Source organism: Pongo abelii, chromosome 10 (genome assembly GCF_028885655.2).
Source record: "Pongo abelii isolate AG06213 chromosome 10, NHGRI_mPonAbe1-v2.0_pri, whole genome shotgun sequence".
NCBI lineage: Eukaryota > Metazoa > Chordata > Mammalia > Primates > Hominidae > Pongo > Pongo abelii.
The window spans coordinates 42011211-42033176 of record NC_071995.2 but is presented as its reverse complement, the minus strand read 5'-3'; the positions used below and the strand labels follow the sequence as shown (position 1 = coordinate 42033176).

General features: G+C 37.3%; 1 protein-coding gene across 7 annotated transcripts in view; it reads right to left on the bottom strand.

The window, feature by feature from the left end:
- Window positions 1-652: 652 nt before the first annotated feature.
- The window catches only part of TMEM117 (transmembrane protein 117), a 597128-nt gene continuing 575814 nt past the window's right edge, over window positions 653-21966 (bottom strand). For all 7 annotated transcript variants that reach the window (XM_054527171.2, XM_054527174.2, XM_054527173.2 and 4 more), the window contains 2 exons: window positions 14168-14297; window positions 653-2385 (listed from right to left, as the gene is read on the bottom strand). In XM_054527171.2, the coding sequence (XP_054383146.1) occupies window positions 1739-2385; window positions 14168-14297 (777 nt within the window). In that variant the 3' untranslated portion in view covers window positions 653-1738. The remainder of the gene's footprint in view (window positions 2386-14167; window positions 14298-21966) is intronic.

Below are 21966 nucleotides of genomic sequence, written 5' to 3'. Positions count from 1 at the left end.
AAGACAATGACTTTCAGAATAAATAAAAATGTGGTACTAGGTGTTATTATTTACATGTCCCAGAGCTAAAAGTTGAATGTTCTAGGCTGCCAAAATTTAGTAATAGCTAGTGTTGCCACCTATCAGACATAACATGGTAAGTTCCTTTAGATAGTATGGGCAATGGGTTACTATAGTGAGCTTGATCTCTGCATTTGTGTGTGTGTGTGTGTCAGATATGTTTATGATTCTAAGTAGCACCATGCATGGCTATTAAAGGTAAAAGTAACAGCAGGGGCATGGTTCCAAATGCTTAGTAAAGATGTTTATTAAAGCTGGCTCTCAAGTGGCAGATAAATGCATAGTTCTATTATGCATGCTAAATTCAGTATGCTGCAAGCTTAAAAGTAGATAGATCAAAACAAGAGAGATTAAAAAATCATAAAGAAAAAATGCAGCTACATCAGTGTGTGACAGGAAAATAATTTTTCCTTAAAAGTGATCTCCCTCACCCCCTCAAGAAACGTAACCACAATTTATGGAACAAAATTGAAAGCAAGTTGGCAGTGTGCCTTTTCTTAACTTGCCTGGCATCAAGCTTTAAAAATCCCCTGTAAATGGACTTTTCTTAAGCCAAGATACAATTAAACAAAAAACTACATCACATAATCACTGCTGTATAATTCTTATTTATTAATGTGCAATATTTAGTTCTTAAAAAACAAAAACAAAAAACACACAAGCAAAACAAGACATTAAACAAATTCTTTCATGCACGGCTTCTCTACCTGACAAGGTTCCGCTGCATGATTTTTTGAGGAGTTCCCTTGCTCAGGGTTGGCATATGTTTTTCAATTTTCACTATCCAGAACCATATCTGCAGAAAGATATACGAATATTGTAAATGGTGGGCTGTGCTGCTCTCATACGATGAAAACTTCAGTTCCTTGGTTGTCTGGGGCTTTGTGTAAATGCCAGTAAATTTGAGAGTTCACCCAACTGTGTCTCTTAACCTTTGTTCCCAAAGGTGAAGGGCAGGATTTTTAATCAAGTAGCAATTTATCTTTAATTAGGAAAACATAATTAGGTATTATCACCTAATTGCAATTACTGGTGGGAGAAAGTCACATTTCACGAGTAGTGACCCATGTTGGGTTATAGATCTCCTATTACTGAATTTTGCATCTGTATTTATATTTGGCGGACAGCCAATAAAAATTAAAAGGTGATCACCATGTTTCTCTGCAGTCCAGTTGTCAAAGTCACCAACTCTGCTGCTGAATAAGAAACCAAGAGATACTTCCTGAGTCACATTTAGCTATTTCTGTTTTCTGCTCAGACATCAAGTGTAGATCAAAATAATTGTATACAAAACACCCATGTGAAATAGGTTAGGTAACTGTTCCACACTTCATTTCTGGTACAGTTAAAAACAGTTTAATGTCTCAAGGCACCACTATGGTTGAACATCAGATACATGGGTCATCAGCTAATCTTCTACTATGCTGTAAAGTCAGTAATAGCTTGTGCAATTGTGAAAAGCAATCTCTAGAGGACTGTTAAGTATACAGTAGGCACGTGTATTATAATACAAATAGAAAACAATGAATCCTAGAAAAAGCATGTTGAGCACCGTCGTGGCATTGTTCATATTTTTACCTCACACTACGTAAACCTTACATATACAAAAGGAAAGACTAAATTTTTAAAGTTACACTCAAGGTTGCTTTTTGTGCTATCTCCAAGTCTATCTCCGAGTCTAGTTCGTGGGTGTACTTTTAGAAGTCATTGGGTCTTGATCAGCTTCTGTTGCACTAGCAGATTCGTTCAACTGTGAGCTCAAGTTTTCCGAGGTTAGGTGGGAAGACTTGTAGACGATCTCATTGAAGTCAGACCTGATGCAAACCAAAGAAGGGTCATTCAAGGGGTCTTCTACTGAAGCCTGGGTGTTTTCTCGAGTGATTCCCATGTCTTTGCTATGTTCTGATGGAGATTTTCTTTTCATGCGAGTGTAAGTTTTGTCTTGATTCTCCATGCGTGGCTCATTTTTCAAAAATCGTCCAAAGAACCAGATAAAGAATCCAAACCACACAAAGGCTATCAGGCTTGGAACAAAGGCCAGACACTTGACATCAAGACTGGCTCCTATGAACCTGCTGTGTAAGAACATGTCTCCCTCAACATATGTTTTATTAGTCCGAGGGTTAGTGTGATTGGACCTCCATTCCCAGGATAGCTTGGTTCTGTTCAAATCTTTTAAACTTTCTGAGTCTTTCACTGTATATATCTTCTGCCCTGGGCCGATATATTGCCCATATTCATGAGGTTTATAAAATATTTGGTTCTTCCACATATTAAGATCCAAAATCAAGACGAGGAAGATAATTCCATAGTTAAACCATTTGCCTGCATTAAAAAAGAAATACTGCATTAATCAAAGGGCCATAAAATTGCAATAAGGTTTTCTACAATAAAATGAGGATAATGGTATAATAGCATCAATTGTTAATGTTTTAGACTGGTTAACAATTAATTTTTTGAGGGTGCTGTGCTGCCATTAAGTGAATTGGCAAAGGGAATTTACTAAATGGATTCTGGGCATATGAAAACACAACTGTAGGTCCCTGAGCCAGTAAATTATGGCATTTGTATTAACAAGATTAAGTCTCCTTGTTTTATAGGCACCACAGCTATACTCAAATTTGGTTCCACGTAGGTTATCCTCTAGAACATTTCAATTAATGTGAAAAAACAAAGTCTAATGAAATTCTTAGAAAAGTTCAATGTATGACTGAACATCTCTTACAGTTTTATAATTATGTCTGGGCAAGAAATAAATCATTTTGCAATGCAAGCACAGCAGTATATCAAATGAATTCATATTGCTGTTTGTAGGTGACCTGTTGATTAAACAATTAGTTGATGTGATTCAGATCAATAATCCTTGAGCATTCATTTCAACACTTCAAAAATAATTGCATCAAATTCTCATTGAACAAAATGCATTTATCAGACATAAATGTAACCATACCTTATGAACTGCTTGAAAAGATATATTTGAAGAGATTGCAACTACTATTTCTTTTTTTAATATTTAAAATCTTATATAAATACAATATTTAATGATCTATTATCAAATGATATTTTTACATTTGCAAATGGAAAGAATGTGGAAAAACTTTTCAGGTATACTAGAGTCCATTATAATTTTTATTATGATTTCTACAAATGGACAAAAGGTGAAAAAACTTTCAAGTGATACTAGATTCTAATTTTTTATTATAAATTATTGCAAGTTTTACAGCATCATGTATATTATAATAATACAGTAATACCTGCCTCATAGGTTTGCTGTAGCAAGTTAGGGGATGTATGTACCAGGTTCCAGAAGCTTTAGTTATAATAATTTTATGTATTATGCCAAAACTGTTTTCTTTTGTATTTGAAGTAACATTATTTAACGTTATTGTTACTGCTTCATATGATTATGTATTTGGCAATATACAATCTAACAAAATATCTAGCTACATAAAAATATAAAAGACATAACTGCAAGGAGTTTAGGGAAGTATTTTATCATCATAATTACATATTTTATTAAAGCTCCTATTATATGTAAGGCTAAATACTTTTAATCCTGGCTCCAAAATTACTAGCTGTGTGATCTTGAGACAGTTGTTAAATTCTCTAAAGCCCAGTTTCTTTACATGCAGAAAATAATAGTATTTACTAAAGTTGTCAGAATTTCATGCGATTACTAGATGCTAAGGACAGTGCCTGGTACATAACAGGGGCCCAGTAATTGCTATAATTATCATCACGAAAGCCTTGCCTAAACCATGATAATTTTTTTATTTGCATGAGAAGGTGCAACTTGCTCCTCTATGAAGAGAGCTTACCTAAACTATATGAAGGGAAATAGTAACTCTGCTTGTCCTGACATTGTTCAGCTATATATCTGGATTAAGAAAATGTGGCACATATACACCATGGAATACTATGCAGCCATAAAAAATGATGAGTTCATGTCCTTTGTAGGGACATGGATGAAATTGGAAATCATCATTCTCAGTAAACTATCGCAAGAACAAAAAACCAAACACCGCATATTCTCACTCATAGGTGGGAATTGAACAATGAGAACACATGGACACAGGAAGGGGAACATCACACTTCGGGGACTGTTGTGGGGTGGGGGGAGGGGGGAGGGATAGCATTGGGAGATATACCTAATGCTAGATGACGAGTTGGTGGGTGCAGCGCACCAGCATGGCACATGTATACATATGTAACTTACCTGCACATTGCGCACATGTACCATAAAACCTAAAGTATAATAATAATAATAATAATAATAATAATAAAGAAAAAAATAAAGTTACTTTTACATTAACTATAAAAAAAAAAGAAAGAAAAAAAAAAGAGTTTATAATATTTGAAATGAAAACTCTTGCCTGAATGATTTTTTTTGGGCATACCCAACTGGAAAGTAATTTTGAACATTGGGAATGTTGTCTCAGATATGATAAAATATTTATAGCATCTGGTGCTGTTAAGCTCAAACCACTCATGAGATCTTCAAAACTAAACCAGGTTCATACTAAGGATCAACCATAACAGACTCTGTGTAGAACACACTGGTAGATGCTGAAGACATATGTCTCTGCCTTTCAGAAAGGATTTCATCATCTCGTTAGGGGAACAGGACAGAGATCAACAAATAAATAGTGAGAGGCTACATCTGAGAGGTGCGAAATGAGTGATACACACCATAAATGCTGTAAATATTGAGGAAATGGAAAAAAAACTGAAGGATACTTTCTGCAGGAAAGATTTTGAGGAAGGAACAATTCATGTGGTCCTTGAAGAACAAACAGGACAGAAAACAGTTTGGAAAATTTTGTGTTTATTTTCGTTTATGCTTTCAGTATGTTGTAGATAGAACAGCATATATAAAAAGATGAGATGACATGGAAGAAAGAGGCTGAGGGGAGAGAAAAGGAAAAGAGTGGAGATTATTGTAGAAAAAGGCAGGAAAGGGATGAGAAACAGGAGAAATGAAAAAGTTCAGAGATTCTTATCCAGTATTAAGGAGACACTAATCTGTAGATTCCATGACAGAAAGCAAGTTGAAGGAGGGTTCTCCTCTGTTGTAGGAGCTTTATATTTATTCTCTTGCTGTAAACTGTACATGTTACAAAGCCAGACCAGATGGTGGGGGAGGAGGCCCTTGTGCTTGTATGACTGATCTCCATCTCCTTTTAACATTTTTATTTTCTTTTTGAGACAGTGTCTCACTCTGTTGAAAGGCTGGAGCACAGTGGTGCAATTATAGCTCACTGCAGCTTTGAACTCCTAGACACAAGCAATCCTCCTGCCTCAGCCTCCCAAGTAGCTAGAACTACAAGCTCAAGTCACCATACCTGGCTCCCACTACTTTCTTGACTCCCAAAGGTTTCTTTCTCCCGAAGAACTTTTTCCAGCACTATTCAATTATTTTTCTACCAAGTGAATAGTGCTGGGTCAGTTTGACCACTAAACTTGCACACCCAAGGATCACTTTTTATTATTTCTCATGTGTCCTGATGTCTGAACATTTAGATGGGGTGGAGAAGGAGCAAATGAAAACTGTATGGCCTAACATCAGTTAACGGATATCATCACCTACTCCAACACATCTTTACTGGTTTGTAAAAGGGAGCACCATAGCAACAAAGCTGCAGGCTGGAAATCAGCAGATGGGCATCTCATCCCAACACTGAACTTAAAGCATATGACCTTGGGTAACCTGTTTAACCTCTCTAGACCACGGTTATTCTATTTTCAAATTGAGAAAACTGAACTAGATGCCTTCCAGTTCCATAATTCTGCCCTTCTCCCCCAAATCTGTCTACTTATTGGTCGTGTATAGAATCCAATTTTTTATTCTGTGAAATGGAGAATAATACCAGTGTAACTACCTCAAAGGATTATTTGTGAGGATAAAATGAGATGTTGTGTTGGAACATTCTCTGAAATATATTGTTTGCCGAAAATGTAGGGTGGTATTATTTCTCTAATTTATTTCTCTACTTCTTCAATCCAGACAATATAGGATCTTGGTGATGGAATAGAGGGAGAGAAGGACACATAAGGATTGTAACAAAGATATACCCTAAAAGTGATCACGTTATCTAATTTTTCTGTTGGAATAAAACAGTATGCATTACTAAATACCAACAATAATAGGAAGATGACATGGGACCAGTTATCCAAGAGGACTGTGTGTGTGGCTCTATGTAAATATGCTTTGTGAATCAGCATATTTAACATGTTAAAAATCCTTAGCAATTAGTAGTTTGTCTACTGCTTGCAGTAGTATTGGCCCTGAGGAAAGACCTTTTATATCTATGAATTTTGAGGCTAAAAAACAGAGGATTGTGTCCCTACCTCTGCCCCACAGAAGGGCCATGTAGGGGTGGGGAAGTGCAGAGGGGAAGGGATGCAGTGAGCCAGGCTGCCTATTCATATCACATTTCCCTTCTTCTCCCTCCTGCGGATGCAGCAGCGTCCTTCTCTCACTCAGCTGAAACTTGAAGCTGCTAAAATGGTAGAAAAAATGGCCCTTTTTATTATTTTTGTTTGTTTCTGCCCATCTGACATGACCTCTAGTTCATTTATCTGTTTACAGAGGAAGGATGTTCATCTTTCTCTGTCATCCATCTTTCCATTTTTCCCACACACTGTGCCGTTACCTTGGTAATGCTTTCTCCTCCTTAAAAAATTCCTTTTGCCCTATCAGATGTGGCAAAGCAGAAGGTGAAGTCAGGCAGGGCAACCCAACCCCTGTGTTCTTGTCTATAAAGTGAGGGAGTTGAGCTAGATAATCCTTGAGATTTCTTCCCAGCCCTAAAAGTTTCTTTGATGAGTCTGTGAAATAAACATTGCCTAAATCTTAGTGTTTTATGCTGGGCCAGGAAATCTCAACATTAGAGCAAAGAAGATGGAATATACAATTTTAGAAGGAAAAAGGTTTTCTGAAAAAAAATTGTATCTTCTGAGAAACAGTGTTTACCATAAAAAATAAATTTGAGTCCCTGAAATGACCCAGATAGAAAGGATTTAAGACAAAAAAGAACAGAATAGAAAGTGCTTCTATAGCCATTTTCCCAAGTGTGTTGTTGTGAATATACAATCGACAGTAACCAGAGGGTTGGTATTTCAGCATTAATCATATGAGAGCTTTTGCATTTTCCCCTGTTGTTTCAACTACATAGCATAATGTAAATCAGCAAGGAGGTAGGGTAAGAATCCATACATTCTTTCTATTAATCTTCTTGTTGAAATACTTCACTATCTCCTCTAATGAGAAATCACTGCGTGGTGTTGGTGGGATTACCTCTTTTTTGGTTTTTGGGCTTTTAATGAATCTTACTGGTTGTCAGAGATGATATTATAATGAAAATTTTATCTTTTTACTTTGTGGGAGTTTACAGAATCTGAGGATAGGTCAATTTAAAAGGATTCTTCATTAAATATCACCCTCACTTAAATAGCAAATGACAACAATTTGAAGGAAAGTGTTATTTTTTTCAACTAAGGAAAAAGACTATAAGGTACTGATAATTCCACCATATAATGAACTTTTCATGGCTGAAATATGCAAATATAATATTCTTAATCTTTTACTCTGCAGAGGTGCCAGTTAGCATTGTGGTTGAGCTGTGCTGTGGGCCCTCTCTACCACATGGGTGTGATTACTTGGCCAGACTTTGACATCTAGTGCAGGTGTATGGATGTGCAGTTATGCTCCCCAAAGTCATTCAGCAACCACCATGGGACAGCACAAAACCATGGCCTTGAAGAAGATGAATTTTGGATAAGTAAAAGAAATATGCAATTTGCTATATCAGTCTTCTTGGTCATCCATCCTAATCTCCCCTCATTCCAGATGTGAGCGGTAAAAACAGGGCTCACGAGTTAGCATCTCTTCATGTCTCTCCCTAGGCAATTTAGGGATATCTAGAAACCACATTAAGTGCTTGGGTTATGAGGAGGCCATTTAGTAAACTGAAAATATTTACTTATTAATTTATGAAGTAGTCATAATTATTTGAGTTATCAAAGTACCTTCTTAAGACTTAAAAACAAACTGATACAACTTCTCAAAGTGCCTCTCTTGTCATTGTTACTTCCTAAGTGGGAGACTATTTCTTAGGAAGCAATCCCATGTGATGAGTACAGGTAGGAACATGTGATCATAAGCATAGACAGAAGAAGAGAAGTGGTTATACTGAATTAGATGACCATTAGACTATGACTTTCTTGAGACTGGGAACTGTGTCATGTTCATTTCTGTGTTCTCCAGATACCAACTAGTTTTTGACACATATTAACTCAGAAAAATATCTGTTAACCAACTTGTAAACTCTGAGACAATGTGCCCAGAAAAATACGAAAAGAGAAGTTTTAGCATTTCAAATAAAATGCATGTGTCATAATTATCTGATGAATTCCACGATATAGCTAAAATTGGATATAATCTGAAAAACTGTGAAAAGCAAAATGTTCATGTTTCAAGGACTATGAGTAATTATATACTTCAAGTCCTTCCTCTGGCTCTGGAGACAATTCCTAAAGGGCATGTAAGTTTTATTACAAAGGTGCTCATGTATGTACAAATGAAGACAGGATACCTCAGGGTGGGCAGGGCAGAAACTCAGGGCCAGCAAGAACTGACAGGCCATGGGCAAAATGATGGCCCTGAAGAAGATGAGTTTTGGACAAATAAAAGGAATTGCTGCTTTATATAGAAGTAAACATAGTTAACTCTTAAGAGCTGAAAATGAAAATTGCTTGAGGAGAGGTTTGGAAAAATTCACAACTGAGAGAGGAGCAAGAGGTCTTTGTGTACTTTGGATAAATTCATGATCTTTGGGGACTTTCTTTGTATACAGGATGCATCACATTTCCTTATAACAAGTCCCTTGCTAATTTTGCCAGACAGAACATTCTGCTGGAGGAACCACTGGCCGTCCCCTCCCCAGCCTTCTCATGGCCTGATTCATACAGGAGAGCTCTTTAAAAAAAAAACCAGTCTCTGGGAACTCATTTGCTAGAAATCATGCACCTATGAAAATAAAATCCTTCATTTTTACTCATTATTTTCCACATTCTCACCATTGTAAAACACCTGTACCCTCACACAACACAGGAAACTGGAATAGAACAGACACTACACAGGCTCGTTTACTTCTACATGTTCCATTTTTGCCGAAAGCGTTCCCATAGGCATCATCGTGCCAACAGTGTGAATTCTCTTCTCAAGGCTGCACAGGCCTTCCTTCTGGCCTTTTGCCCAACCCCCTCCTAATTTACTCAGATGATGGCCACCAATGGGACACTTCCTTTGTCTGGCTGCGATGACAGATGGCAGAGCTTCCACCGGGATTGGCATTAATAGGACTCAGAGGAGCTTCCGAGACTGAATTGAGAGGCCATTCCTCTCTCTCCTCCAGAGATTTAGTATCGCATTTTCAATCCATCTATGCACTTACCTTATAGGTAAAGGGGAATAGGGCAGAGAAGATCATTATACAGTTGCTTTTGGCGTTTACTTTTAGGAGGAGAACAATGAACTTGGGCTAAAAGTACCAGTGTGACTTAATCACTAACCATTTATTCCCTTTGTTACTGAAGTCCATATTCTAAGAAAAAATATATTTTAAAACACTCTTGGATAGAAATGATTTATTTTTATAAGCTGTAGCCCAGCTTATAAAATGAAAGCTCATACATACTGCAGCAAGCCATCTGTCAAGGGGGATCCAGATGAGCTAAACAGATGCAACAATTCAAGTTATTTCTGACATGCATAAATAAAACTAGCTTGGAATCAGGATTTAAAAAAATACTCAAATCCTAAATGCTTTTAAAATGTCAATGGGAACTCATCAGTGTCATAACCCTCTACATACAGAGTATTTCATTGGGAGAGAGAATTTTGCATTCTTAGCTTTCTCCTTTTTAAGGACTCAGGACAGCAGATAACAGTAGAAAACTCAGAATAGTGGGTAAGTGGCAAGAGGGCACCCTCTCAAGCTACCCAACATTTCTGAATTAAATAGGAAAGACAATCTCTGGCCAGATGAAAGGAAAAGCTTTAAGTAAAAAACAGTGAAAGCTTACTGAATGCCATGGCAGGCAGCGTCATAAGTGCCTTACATGTATTAATTTAATTCTCACAACAACCCTATGGGATAAGTATTATTACTGTGCCCATTAAATAGACGAGAAACTGAGTCTCTGAAGGGCTAAGGAACTCCATGAGGACCACACCACCAGTAAGTAGCAAAGCTAGAGCCCATGTATCCAACCTCTTTGCTCCATTGCTTCAGTGTATGCTGGATGTCTTTTCTAAATCATAGGGACATGGTAGATTGGGGCCAAGTGGAATCAACTTTTGACTCAGGAGACCCTTCACGGTACTTGTCCAGGCTCTTCTAGTGCAGAACATACAAAGCAGATAAAGCAAAAGAGGGAGCCATCTGGGGTTCTACAGGTTCCCTTCCCATCCCTGGCTCCAGCCTCCTCTGTGGTCACTCAGACCAGCACCTTTCCCCAATCATAGTCTCCTCTGCTGGCCCCAGTTCTAAAATTTCAGCTCCTAGGAGGATTCTACCAGGTGCCTTTCTCCCTGGTCATCCCACTGCTACTGAATTTGCATTCTACCCCTTGGCTTTTGATTTTAACAGTTGCATATGAAAACAAAGCTGAGATAAGAGGAATTCTAACTATAGAAAATGTCTCTCAGCAGCAGTGTGTCTCAAAGAGCAGTCCTCTGCCAGCCAGCAGACGTGTCACTTGCCATGCTTGACAGAAGGGTGGATTCCAAGTCTGCTGCATACCTCAGGCATCAGATTCTGGAGGTGTGGCTAATGCAGCTGTCTTTTAAATAAGGTCTCCAGGTGATTCCAATACACATTAACGTTTGTCATCCCCTGACAGATCTAGAGGGTTTTATGCTTAATAACCCCAGTGGTGACACTATATTTAGTTATCAAGGAAAGCACTGAAGTCTCCATAAAAAAAGTACCAGGGCTTGGAGGAGCTGATCAGCAAGCTAGAATTTGTAGTTCACATGGAAATTTGTAGGCTACTAACTATTGAGAATATTGAAATGCAGCATGTAGCATAGTATTTTGGAAATTTTACCTAGGTTTCCACAGAAACAACTGTCTTACAAATGTAGTCAGGTAAAATATAAAGCCCCCTTCACAGAAGACTAGATGCTACTCTGGGGTGGCCTCAGCAATCTCTTCAGTCAATTAACAAAACAGAGAGAGTAAAAGAAACAGAACAAAAGCAAGAGAGAAAAGCTCAGACTGCTGCAACCTCCAAACCTGTGCCATTTTCCCAGGTATTTTTATCATGGCTATGTGGATGCATGTGAACAAACTGGGTTTACCACAAATTGGATTTAATTTGTTTATGGTGGAGCCCTTCACTCCAAAGTCCTCACCTACTCTATTTTAGGTTATTTTTTGAGACAGGAACTGGCTCTGTTGCCCAGGCTGGAGTGCAGTGGTGCCATCATGGCTTACTGCAGCCTTGACCTCCTGGGCTCAAGAAATCCTCCCACCTCAGCCTCCCAAGTGGCTAGGACCACAGGTGTGTGCCATCATGCCAAGCTAACTTCCTTCCTTCCTTCCTTCCTTTCTTCCTTCCTTCCTTTCTTCCTTCCCTCCCTCCCTCCTTCCTTTCTTCCTTCCCTCCTTCTCTTTCTTCCTTTCTTTCTAATTTTTTTTAGAGATGAGGTTTCCCTATGTTGCCCAGGGTGTCTCAAACTCCTGAGTTCAAGTGATCCTCCTGCCTTGGCCTCCCAAAGTGCCAGGACTATAGGTGTGAGCCACCACGTTCAGCCCCGTATTTTATTCATATTTTGAATTTAAGCTCCAGAATCCTCAAAAGCACTTTTGGCAAGTCCAGACACCCAATTGTTTGCATGGCGCATTTCTGGGAGACACTCTGATCTCATCTGTCGTCTCTCAATCAGAAAGGAGACATCCCCAATGATCAACATCACTTGGGGGAGCTTTTCCAAAGTTCGATTCTCTGGCCCTCACCCAGACCTACTGGATCAAAACATTAGGAATGAAACCCAACAATCTGTGTATTTATAAAGTTCCCTGATGACTTGGCCATCAGCATCATATGGCAAACACTGCACCAAAGCCTTAATTAAAATACATTACCACCTTCGGGCAAACCAGATTAATATGCAGTCTCTGCTACCAAAGTTTAACTCGTCTTTCATCCTTTTAGGTTTTCAGAAAATAATTCTTGATGGGAAAAGGGTTTTAGTTCAAATGGAAGTCATGTATCTGCTTCTATCTAAATGCACAGTAGGCTTTACCTCAAAGTTAATAACACTGAAGCTTTAGGGACTCTGCATGCACAGCCCCCTTCCGAGGCACTGAATATAATTCTGAGATGTAATTTTATATACATCTTCTTAAATAGAGTATTCCACATTGTGTAAACTCTGGACACCACAAATCTGAACTCTGAAATCTGTCATCTATAAATGATAATGTAAATTATAAAGTTATACAAAATAATCCTAAATTAAATATTTTTAGCAGCTCATTTTTTTTCTTACCAACCAGCTCTCCATTTTTTTTTTCCTTTTCTAACCTGAAGTTCTGTACTTAAGCAGGATATTTTTGACAAGGCATTCTGATAGTCAGAGACAATATTAGTGTAATGATGGCCTGGGACAAGAGCTGGTAGCAAGAACAGATGGTCTACGCAAAAGCCCCCCCAAAGGGATATGATGATGCCATGTGTGTGATAGCTGTTTTAGAAGTCCAAGAGGGTAGCATGCTGCAGAGATTAAGTGGGGACTCTGAAACCAGACTATGTGACCTGAACTCAAATTGATTGATTTACCCAGTGAATTTAATAGATGGGTCTCATTCATTTTGAATAGGAAAAGAAACCTGCTGCATCTTCCCTATTCATGAGCTCATTCTCCAATTTAAGAAGGTTGCCTCATGCTCAAAGCAAAAAACAGCCTCCTAGCTGGGAAGCAAAGGTTTTTTGCAGTACTCAGATGTTAATGTTTTCTGGGCTCAGACTATTTTTATTTGGCAGCACAGACGGTAGTGTAAGCACAGATTTCTTCAGCAGATTTTATTATAGCAGGTGTGGGATCCTAGGCCATTGTCCTTAAAACAGACACACATTCATTACCTGCATTTGAAAAGCTTTGGAACTAATGCCATCTTTTATCTGTGATCATTCAGCTGTCTGCTTCTTGTCATAAAGAAAGAGAGATATAAAACATAGCTCTGGGAAGCCCTTTTTAGATGAGAATGACTGATATGTCATGAAAGGATATTACAATAAATCATATTTTAGCCATTTCAAAAGCAGAAAATATCTGAAAATAAAATAATCTGAAGATCCACAAGAGAATCCCTTAAGACGAACCTGAGCTTTGCCACAGAAGTAGGTTTTTAGAAAATCAAATGAGAAGTGGCCTAACTCCCTAAAAGCATATGTTCTGATTGGGGCTCTAGGATACCATTGTTTTAATTTCAGCAACAAATGAAGAACAAGAGCATAAAGAATATAACATTGAAAATAGATACTGAGTTCTATGTGGTGAAAAATAAATCCATCCAATGAACAAGGTCAAGGTAGAGTGGCATATGGAGTATGGCAGAAATGGCTCTCCACATCAAAGATTTGTCTTCCCTCTTTGATAATCCTATACTAGAATACTAGCTCTGACACCAGAAGTGGCTGCTCAGCTAAGGACTATATTTCCTTGCTCTCCCTGACTCTAAGTAGGGCTATGTACCAGTTTTCATCAATGGAACATGAGGAAAGGTGACATATTTCTTTTCCAAGCCCAAGAAGTTAAGGAACAGACAAGCCTTCTTAATCACTTTCCCCATTCTCTTTATTTCTATCTGCCTGCTGGATGCTAACACTGAAATTGTCAAAGCCACCAGTAACTTAGTTCCTAGAATGATAGTACAGAGCCCTTTGTTGATCTGAAAACCACCTTGCACTGTTAAATGAATGAGAAATAACATTGTATTTATACCTCTCAAATATTATGGCTTGCTTTTTACAGCAACTAGCATTACCTTAACTAATGTACGAAGATAATCAAATTGTTTTCAAAGATATAACACACCTGTTATGTGAATACGATATTCCTCCTTGAAGATTTTCTGGAAGAAAGGAATCTTGAACTGCATGTGAGGGGTGTGCAAACCAGGGAGATTTACATCAACATCTCCCATGAAATGTGGGAATTCCCAGTCCTGTCAGAGAAAATCAAATAAAAACATATTTGTGATTCGTTTCATTACTAAGCAGCAAAACACCAAAAATTGACTTTTTATAAGCACTTACTTTAAAATGATTTAAATGCAGCCAGCTGTTGGATATATCAGTTTCATTCTGTGATGGTTATTTTATGTACATTAGGTAGCAGTATGCATTCAAAATCAAAATTAAGTCGTAACTTATATCTTCAGATTTTCTTTTTAATGTGGTAATAAGAAACCAATACAGAATTGATTTGCATCTATACATGTTTATCTCTTTCATTCTGGAGAACTTAACTTAAATGTTTTTAGGAAGGAAGTGATCTGTATTTAATAAATATGGGGTAAATTTGTTATATTTTGTTTCATGACTTTTAAAAAATATGAACCTTATAGCATGTTTTCTGTAAGAAGACAAAGTAAAGAGGATCTGATTCACTTAACCAAGTTCTTTGATTCATATCAAGTGACTTTTATTAATCATGTCTGCTGGCAACCATCCGGAATGTAAAAATGACAGGCTTGTGTCCTGCTTTCTTGCAATTCAGCATCAGTTTGAGCCAAATAATGGAAGACCTGACATGGTAGCATGAGAGACCAACAGTGAATTAATTCCCAAATTGTCATTAGTTATTTCCTGGTTGTCAAGGCAAAACTTGGTGGGCCAACCCTCCTTCTCCGAAGGAAGGGAAACAGATGCAAATGAGGATATTTTTAGGTGTCTCACCTCCTCTTGGTTTTCAGATAGAGGCACCAAATTAAAGTTCAAAACTAGCATGTGAAGAAAGAATACACAAAAGTTGAAGAAACATTTGAGATAGATCCATAGACATTAGTATACACATTTTCACTTGTAACACCTAAATAATCACCAAATAATCAGTCCTATATTTAGTTAATATTCTTTAAAGAATTTGAATATGAAGAAGTCAGAAACAAAATACTAATTTGAGATTTTAATCTATTACATCAATATAAAGAAATTAAGTCTATTTGAGACTTTTATATATGCAGCTGAGAGGGATGTGCTAGTAATATAGTGCCTAAACTTTTTAGAGGTTTCCATGTCCATTCCACTGTCCTCTCTGTTGGGAGTTCTGGTTAAGAGAGAATGGGCCTTGAAGAAGATAATATGTGAGTGGCAGTAACCAGGAAAGCCTGCAATGTCTACCAGTTTACGGATCTATGGATCATTTCAAGCTGCTAAAAAGAAATAAATATACAAGAAGTAAAACAGAACGATTCAACATTATCCCTTTCTATCAGTGTACATGTAAATCTCTTGTTGGTCTCACCTCCACTTGTCTTTCAGACATCAGCAGCAAATAGACATGTAATTTGGGAAGTTCATAAAACCCAAAGCACAAGAGCTGAATTAATTTGGCACATTTTGATCTAAAATATTAGTAGAAGATGCATCGGTGATAACACATGTGAACTATTGCTGAGGTTAACGTGCATTTGCCTTTTATTTTCCACTAATGCCACCTTTGTTCTTTCTATGTTGCTTGGAAGACGTTTGCAATAATAATGATAATAATAATAATAGTAATAATTGACATTGAATTTAGTATTTTGCTAAAATATAACTCATGAAAAATTATGCTTGACAAAGAAAATGACTGATAACCAGAATATCTTTCACTTGCCCTGGATAAATGACATGAAGCGTTATCAATAGAGCACTTCTCTTTTTATTTCTGGGTTTAAGGAAGAGAAGATTTCTTGGTAGTAATTGGGCAAGTGTATTCAGAACCGGCTTCTTTTTAGAAAGACACTTTTGAATGCTCCCATTTAGCTTTTCCTTCAATGAAACTAAAGTTTTCTATTGGGTATGAAATTGGTTTTAGTTTGAAAGCAATCTCTAGAGATTTCTTGTAGACTATGATCAAAATCTCATACACACACACACACACACACACACACACAAACACACAAATAGTTCCTTGATTATTTCCCACCTGTACTTTCACAGAGAAAGATAAGTTACGGAAATGGAGGGTAAAGGAAAGAGGGGGAAGAACAAGTCTTAGTTTTTACCTGGAAGATTACTTTACTTTTTTGTCTTTTTTTAAAGAAAGGGCTCAGAGAAGGCAGTTTGAGCCTGGGGGTGTGAAGTGTGACAGAAGCAGCTGGTGCCATGTAAGAATTTTTTAAAAGAAGATAAATAAAATAGATGATGACTCATTCATAAAGTCTTTCATATCCATCCTTTCTATTTTACTTTGTATAATCAAGATTTTGTTTTCCCAAACCTCTTTTACTTAATCTCTTAAAGGCTTGCCTCCTTTCTCTCTCTCTACTACTCTGATTTTTACATTTCAATTCCTACTCTAGATACCTCTTCAGACTCATCAGTCTTGAGTGAGTGTAAACTCTGGCCTAATTTGACTTGGAGCAGAAAAGTAATAATGATAATTGCTAACATTTTGCAGAACATGTGGTGCTCATTTAATAGAAAATGAACATCCCAGCCAGGAGTGTTGGCTTACCCCTGTAATCCCAGCACTTTGGGAGACGGAGGTGGGCAGATTACCTGAGATCAGGAGTTTGAGACCAGCCTAGCTAACATGGTGAAACCCCATCTCTACTAAAAATACAAAAATTAGCCAAGTATGGAGGCATGTGCCTAAAATCCCAGCTACTCTGGAGGCTGAGGCAGGAGAATTGCTTGAACCCAGGAGACAGAGGTTGCAGTGAGCTGAGATCGCACCATTGTACTCCAGCCTGGGTGACAGAGTGAGACTCCATCTCAAAAAAAAAAAAAAAAAAAAAAAAAAAGGAAATGGACATCCTAGGCTGGTGAAACCTCAGGTATTTAAAGGAGGTAGAAAGCAGAGAGAGTGGGGATGGTATTCTGAATCTATCTAGGTTCCAGTCTCTTCATCTATAAATTGGTGTTAAACATGTCAGCCTCACAAGTTCCCTGGGAGGAGGAGATAACACTAGCACATTGCTGGAGACAGAGGTGAAAGACAGGTGAATGTCCAACAAAAATGGTTTATTTCCTGGCATAATTTCAAGGTCAAGTTTATCCTGACAGTGAAGCAAAGGAAGTAGATAGGTATGTTTCCAGGAGGGTCACACATTGGCTGTTTCAAGGTCCAGGAGAAAAAGGAAGAAAGTCGTGTTCTCCTTTCTGCCCTTATCCATTGCAGAGCACTGGCCCCCTGGGGCCTTTGCCCAGGACGTGGGCCAGAGCACAGTCCTCCCAGAGGGCGCCTGGAACAGGGCTGTTGAGAAGGGCACCTCCCTCAGAGACATGTAAGCATTAGCTTCATGAAGACAGAAGAACAGGAGCTTACTGGTTTCTTGTGCAATGTGGGTCACACTGTGTGTGAAAGACTTTAACAGTGTGAGGGAGACACTGCTGCTATGCAGGTGGGAGGGAGAGCCAGCAACACGTGTAACCGATGGCAGAGGAAATCTGTGGACATTTGGGTTACAAATTATGGAGCACCTGCAACATTCTATTATTATCTTAGGCTGTATATTCATGTATATACTTACATACAAAACCATCCTACTTGCTATTATTAGCCCATTTTTTATTGAAGTATAATTGACAAATAAAAATTACATATATTTAAGGTCACAATGTGATGTCTTGATATATGCATACACTATAAAATGATAACCACAATCAAGCTAATTAACACATCCACCTGCAGATGTGAACATCTGCCTCAGGGAAGCTGTCACTTGTCCAAAGTGACATAGGTGCCATGCAGCAGAGGTGAGGTTTTATCTGGCTCCAAAGAATACATACTTTCTGCTAGGTCATGCTGCCTTTAACTATGGAAAGTGACATCATTTCCTGCTTTTAATTCAGAACTAGAATCATTTTTACCTGCTCTATGTGTTCTAATTGAGAATCACTGAAGGCAGTCATCACCAAAAGCCAGTTCCATGACAGGCTTTAAACTATTTTCTTTCTTTCTTTTTTTTTTTTTCATCACAGGGATGTCATTTGATTTATACTACCCGGATGTAAACAAGAAGACCAACTTTAACATTTACTTCAAGAAACAACTGCCCCAGGGATAGCTGGCTTCTAATCGGACTCTGATGAGTGGAGACATTTGACTAATGGGTGATTCATAGCAAACACTGAGATTCTCTTGGCATCATAACTATGGATGTATAGCCAGTTTTACATACAGATTGTATAGAAGTGTTATGAGAGTCGTGGCTTTCTTTCCTTCTACATAAATGTGAAATATATATTCTGAACACAAGATAAAAATGTTGAATTAAGGGAATGACAAGGCAAGAGGTGTTCAGCTACAAAGCCCATGGTAGAGAGGCTAATCCTGGGATTGTATATTATGAAATATTCATTTATTTTGTTCTTTAAGAAGTGTTATCAGTGTTTAGTAATTCAAAGCTTTCTTATCGTTCTCTGCTATTAAATCTTACAATAACTGCAGAGGTCTATCAGATTTGTGGTTCAGTGATGTGAGAATTACTTAGGCACAAGGTATTATGCTACTCCAGTTCTCATCAGTTCAAGGTAATGTACACAGTGTGAACAGACTTCCAACTTTGCATCTTGCTTCATATATGACGAACAGTTAATTTTTATTCATATGGGTGCATTTCCCATATAAAAATAAAAGGACAGTGTGATGACATATATCTAATCTTATTTTTTACATATATGGATGGTTTACTTTTGCCTATGCAATGAAAATCAGTTACTGATCCCTATTATTCATGAGTCACAATAGACACAAAATTTCAGTTCACTGTTAAATATGTAGGCAAGATCGTCTCAGGATATCTTGGATTCATAATTTCCCTATGTTTTCTCATTGAGACCCATGCCTCAGGGTCAAGGAAAATAATTTGGTACTATTCAGGGGAACTCAAGCTTGAAACCAACACTGTTTTGAATTCCCTGACTGGCATTCATTTTCCCAAATTAAATGAAGAGATCTCATTTCTATTTAGAGAAGCGTTAGAGGATAAAAATGTAATGACACTGATTACCCTACCCTGCAAAACTAAAGCCATAGTATCAGAACAAAAGTTGTATTTTCTAGGCTAAAAATTAGCCACCGGATTTATGAGGAAATTAAGAGATAGATTAGATTTTAGTGAAAAGCTATAAATTCTTAAATGTTACTATAAAATACCAACAGTTTTTCAATGTAATAATTTGTATATCTTCTTTTTATAGGCATTAGATTATTAAGCTTGAATGATATCAAAAGTCAACTTTACAGATATATTTATTTCTTTCTATGTTAATCTCTATGCCCCGTATTTCATAACTGAATTTAGATCTATGAATATCATAACATCATTCTACCAAAAATTTCCCCAGCTTGTAAAGTGTCCTTAGCTTTGCTATGCTTAGCAGTGTCCTAGCAACCGAATTTCAGATGACAGTGAGCAGTGGTGGCCTGAAGAATTGTACTCAGGCTTTGGGTGATATTTTTGTTTCTTATTAAGAAACTTGAGCGCCTGATTTCTTTCAGCAACACTGTACTTCTTCTAATTGGCAAAGTTGCCCTAGTATCACTTGGCCGAATAAATCCCTGGAAACCTTGACATATAGTAGATTTTGCTTATTTATTTGTTTATTAATGTAAGCTCCAGGGAGCTTAGAGGAATTTCTTTCTGTTTTGTTCACTGCTGTATTTTCTATGGCTGAAATAATGCTCAGTATATAGTAAGAACTCAAATATTTGTTGAATTGATGAATGGAGCTCTCTGAAGTTTAAAGATATATAACAATCCCCACCTGTAATCCCAGCACTTTGGGAGGCCAAGGTGGGCAGATCACTTGAGTTCAGGAGTTCGAGACCACCCTGGCCAATGTGACGGAAACCCGTCTCTACTAAAAATACAAAAATTAGCCGGGCACGGTGGCTCATGCCTGCAGTCCCAGCTACTTGGGAGGCTGAGATAGGAGAATCGCTTGAACCCAGGAGGCGGAGGTTGCAGTCAGCCGAGATTGCACTACTGCACTCCAGCCTGTCCAGCCTGGGTGACACAGTGAGACTCTCTCAAAAAAAAAAAAAAAAAAAAAAAAAGAATCTCTGTGGTTTCACGTAAATGGAAACACAGGATGGATATAAGTAAACAGAAACAACACAATAAATACTTGTTTTTGTAAATAAACATTATACACCATCTTACATTAATTATTATTAAAAAGTGGTTGTTAGAGCCTAAAGTATAATAATAATAATGATAATAAAAAGAAAAAAAATTTTTTTTTTAAAAATAATAAATAAATAAATAAATAAAATAAAATAAAATTAAATTAAAAAAAAAAGTGGTTGTCTTATTTTTTTCCCTATAAACTAGGTATACTGGAATTATACAGAGAGTGAAACAAAGATTGAGCTATTTGTCACTGATCACAGAGGAAAGGAGTGGAAAATTAGAGAGAGTGGAAGTCATTGTAAATATTGTGAGAAGAGGCAGCAAATGTTTGGAGAGTTGGTTAAAAATGTTTGTTGGGTTGATCCAAGTCACCCTTTTAGTTATCATGTAAATACAAAGAAGTTCATGAGACACGTCTAACCAAGTGAGAGAACAAGGAAAGAGAATGTAAACCAACATGTGATTTTAAAGGTCGGGGGATCATTTCACATAGCGGATGACAGCAGGAGGAGCATTAAGGCAAGGCTGAATGTTAAGAGATGCCCTGCTGTAAATTTGAAGGATGAACAATAGAGACATTGCAGGAGGTTACTTCCTAGATGTCCTTTGACAACTCCCCTTTTCTCATATGTTGTATTCTCACTTTCTCTTAATATTCACTGTTGTTTTTCCCTTCAAGGGCAAATTAATTCTATAACTCTTTGGAGTTTTCTCTCAGGAGGAACTTATGCTATTTAAAGAATTTAAAATCTGTGGAGAAAAATCTAGATTTTCTGGTTCAAGTAGGCTTTTTTCAACAAGTAGTAAAGATGGCAGACCTCATTCAACATTAAAACAGATCCAAGTCAAACTGTAAACCCTTACTTGAAATGTTGTTAAAAACTTCACTTTTTTATGTGTTTTTGTGTATTCTAAAATACCAATGAACTCTCAAAATTGTTGTTGCTCAATTTAATTATCCTAAGGATCTGTTTTATAGGATTGTTTAATATTTTTTATTCATCAATCATTTTTCTTACTTGCAAAGGCCAATATGAATTTTTCTGGAAAATTCTGAAGTCAACATATATAAATGAAATATAAGTAATAGTTTAGAGCCGATAGAAAAAGCAAATAAGTCAAGCCCAGAAGAGGCCTGAAAAGTAAGTATAGTCTGTTACTTTTCAGAGGCCTTGCCTTGAGGCTCTGGCAAGATAGCAGCAGGTTTTTAAAACAAACTTCATTACACCTAGACACCTTGAAAACATCATTTCTTTAAGTGCCAAGGTAGAAACGTGTCTGATGAAATGCACTGGGCCTCATTTAAAGACGTCCTGCCCTGGCAGACTGATGTGATGAAGGACAAAATATAAGTCAGTCTTATAAGTGTTTACAACTAATAGAAATGTAGCATCTAGGAATAATGGAAAATCAGTACTCCCTCACTAGGCAGATATAGTTAACCAGTACACAGGAAAGAATGCTTAACATCTTAAAGACACCAATAAAAGGGGAAAGGGGGTACAAATAACTGGCTCTGAAGAGTTGCTGATAACTAAAGTTAGTG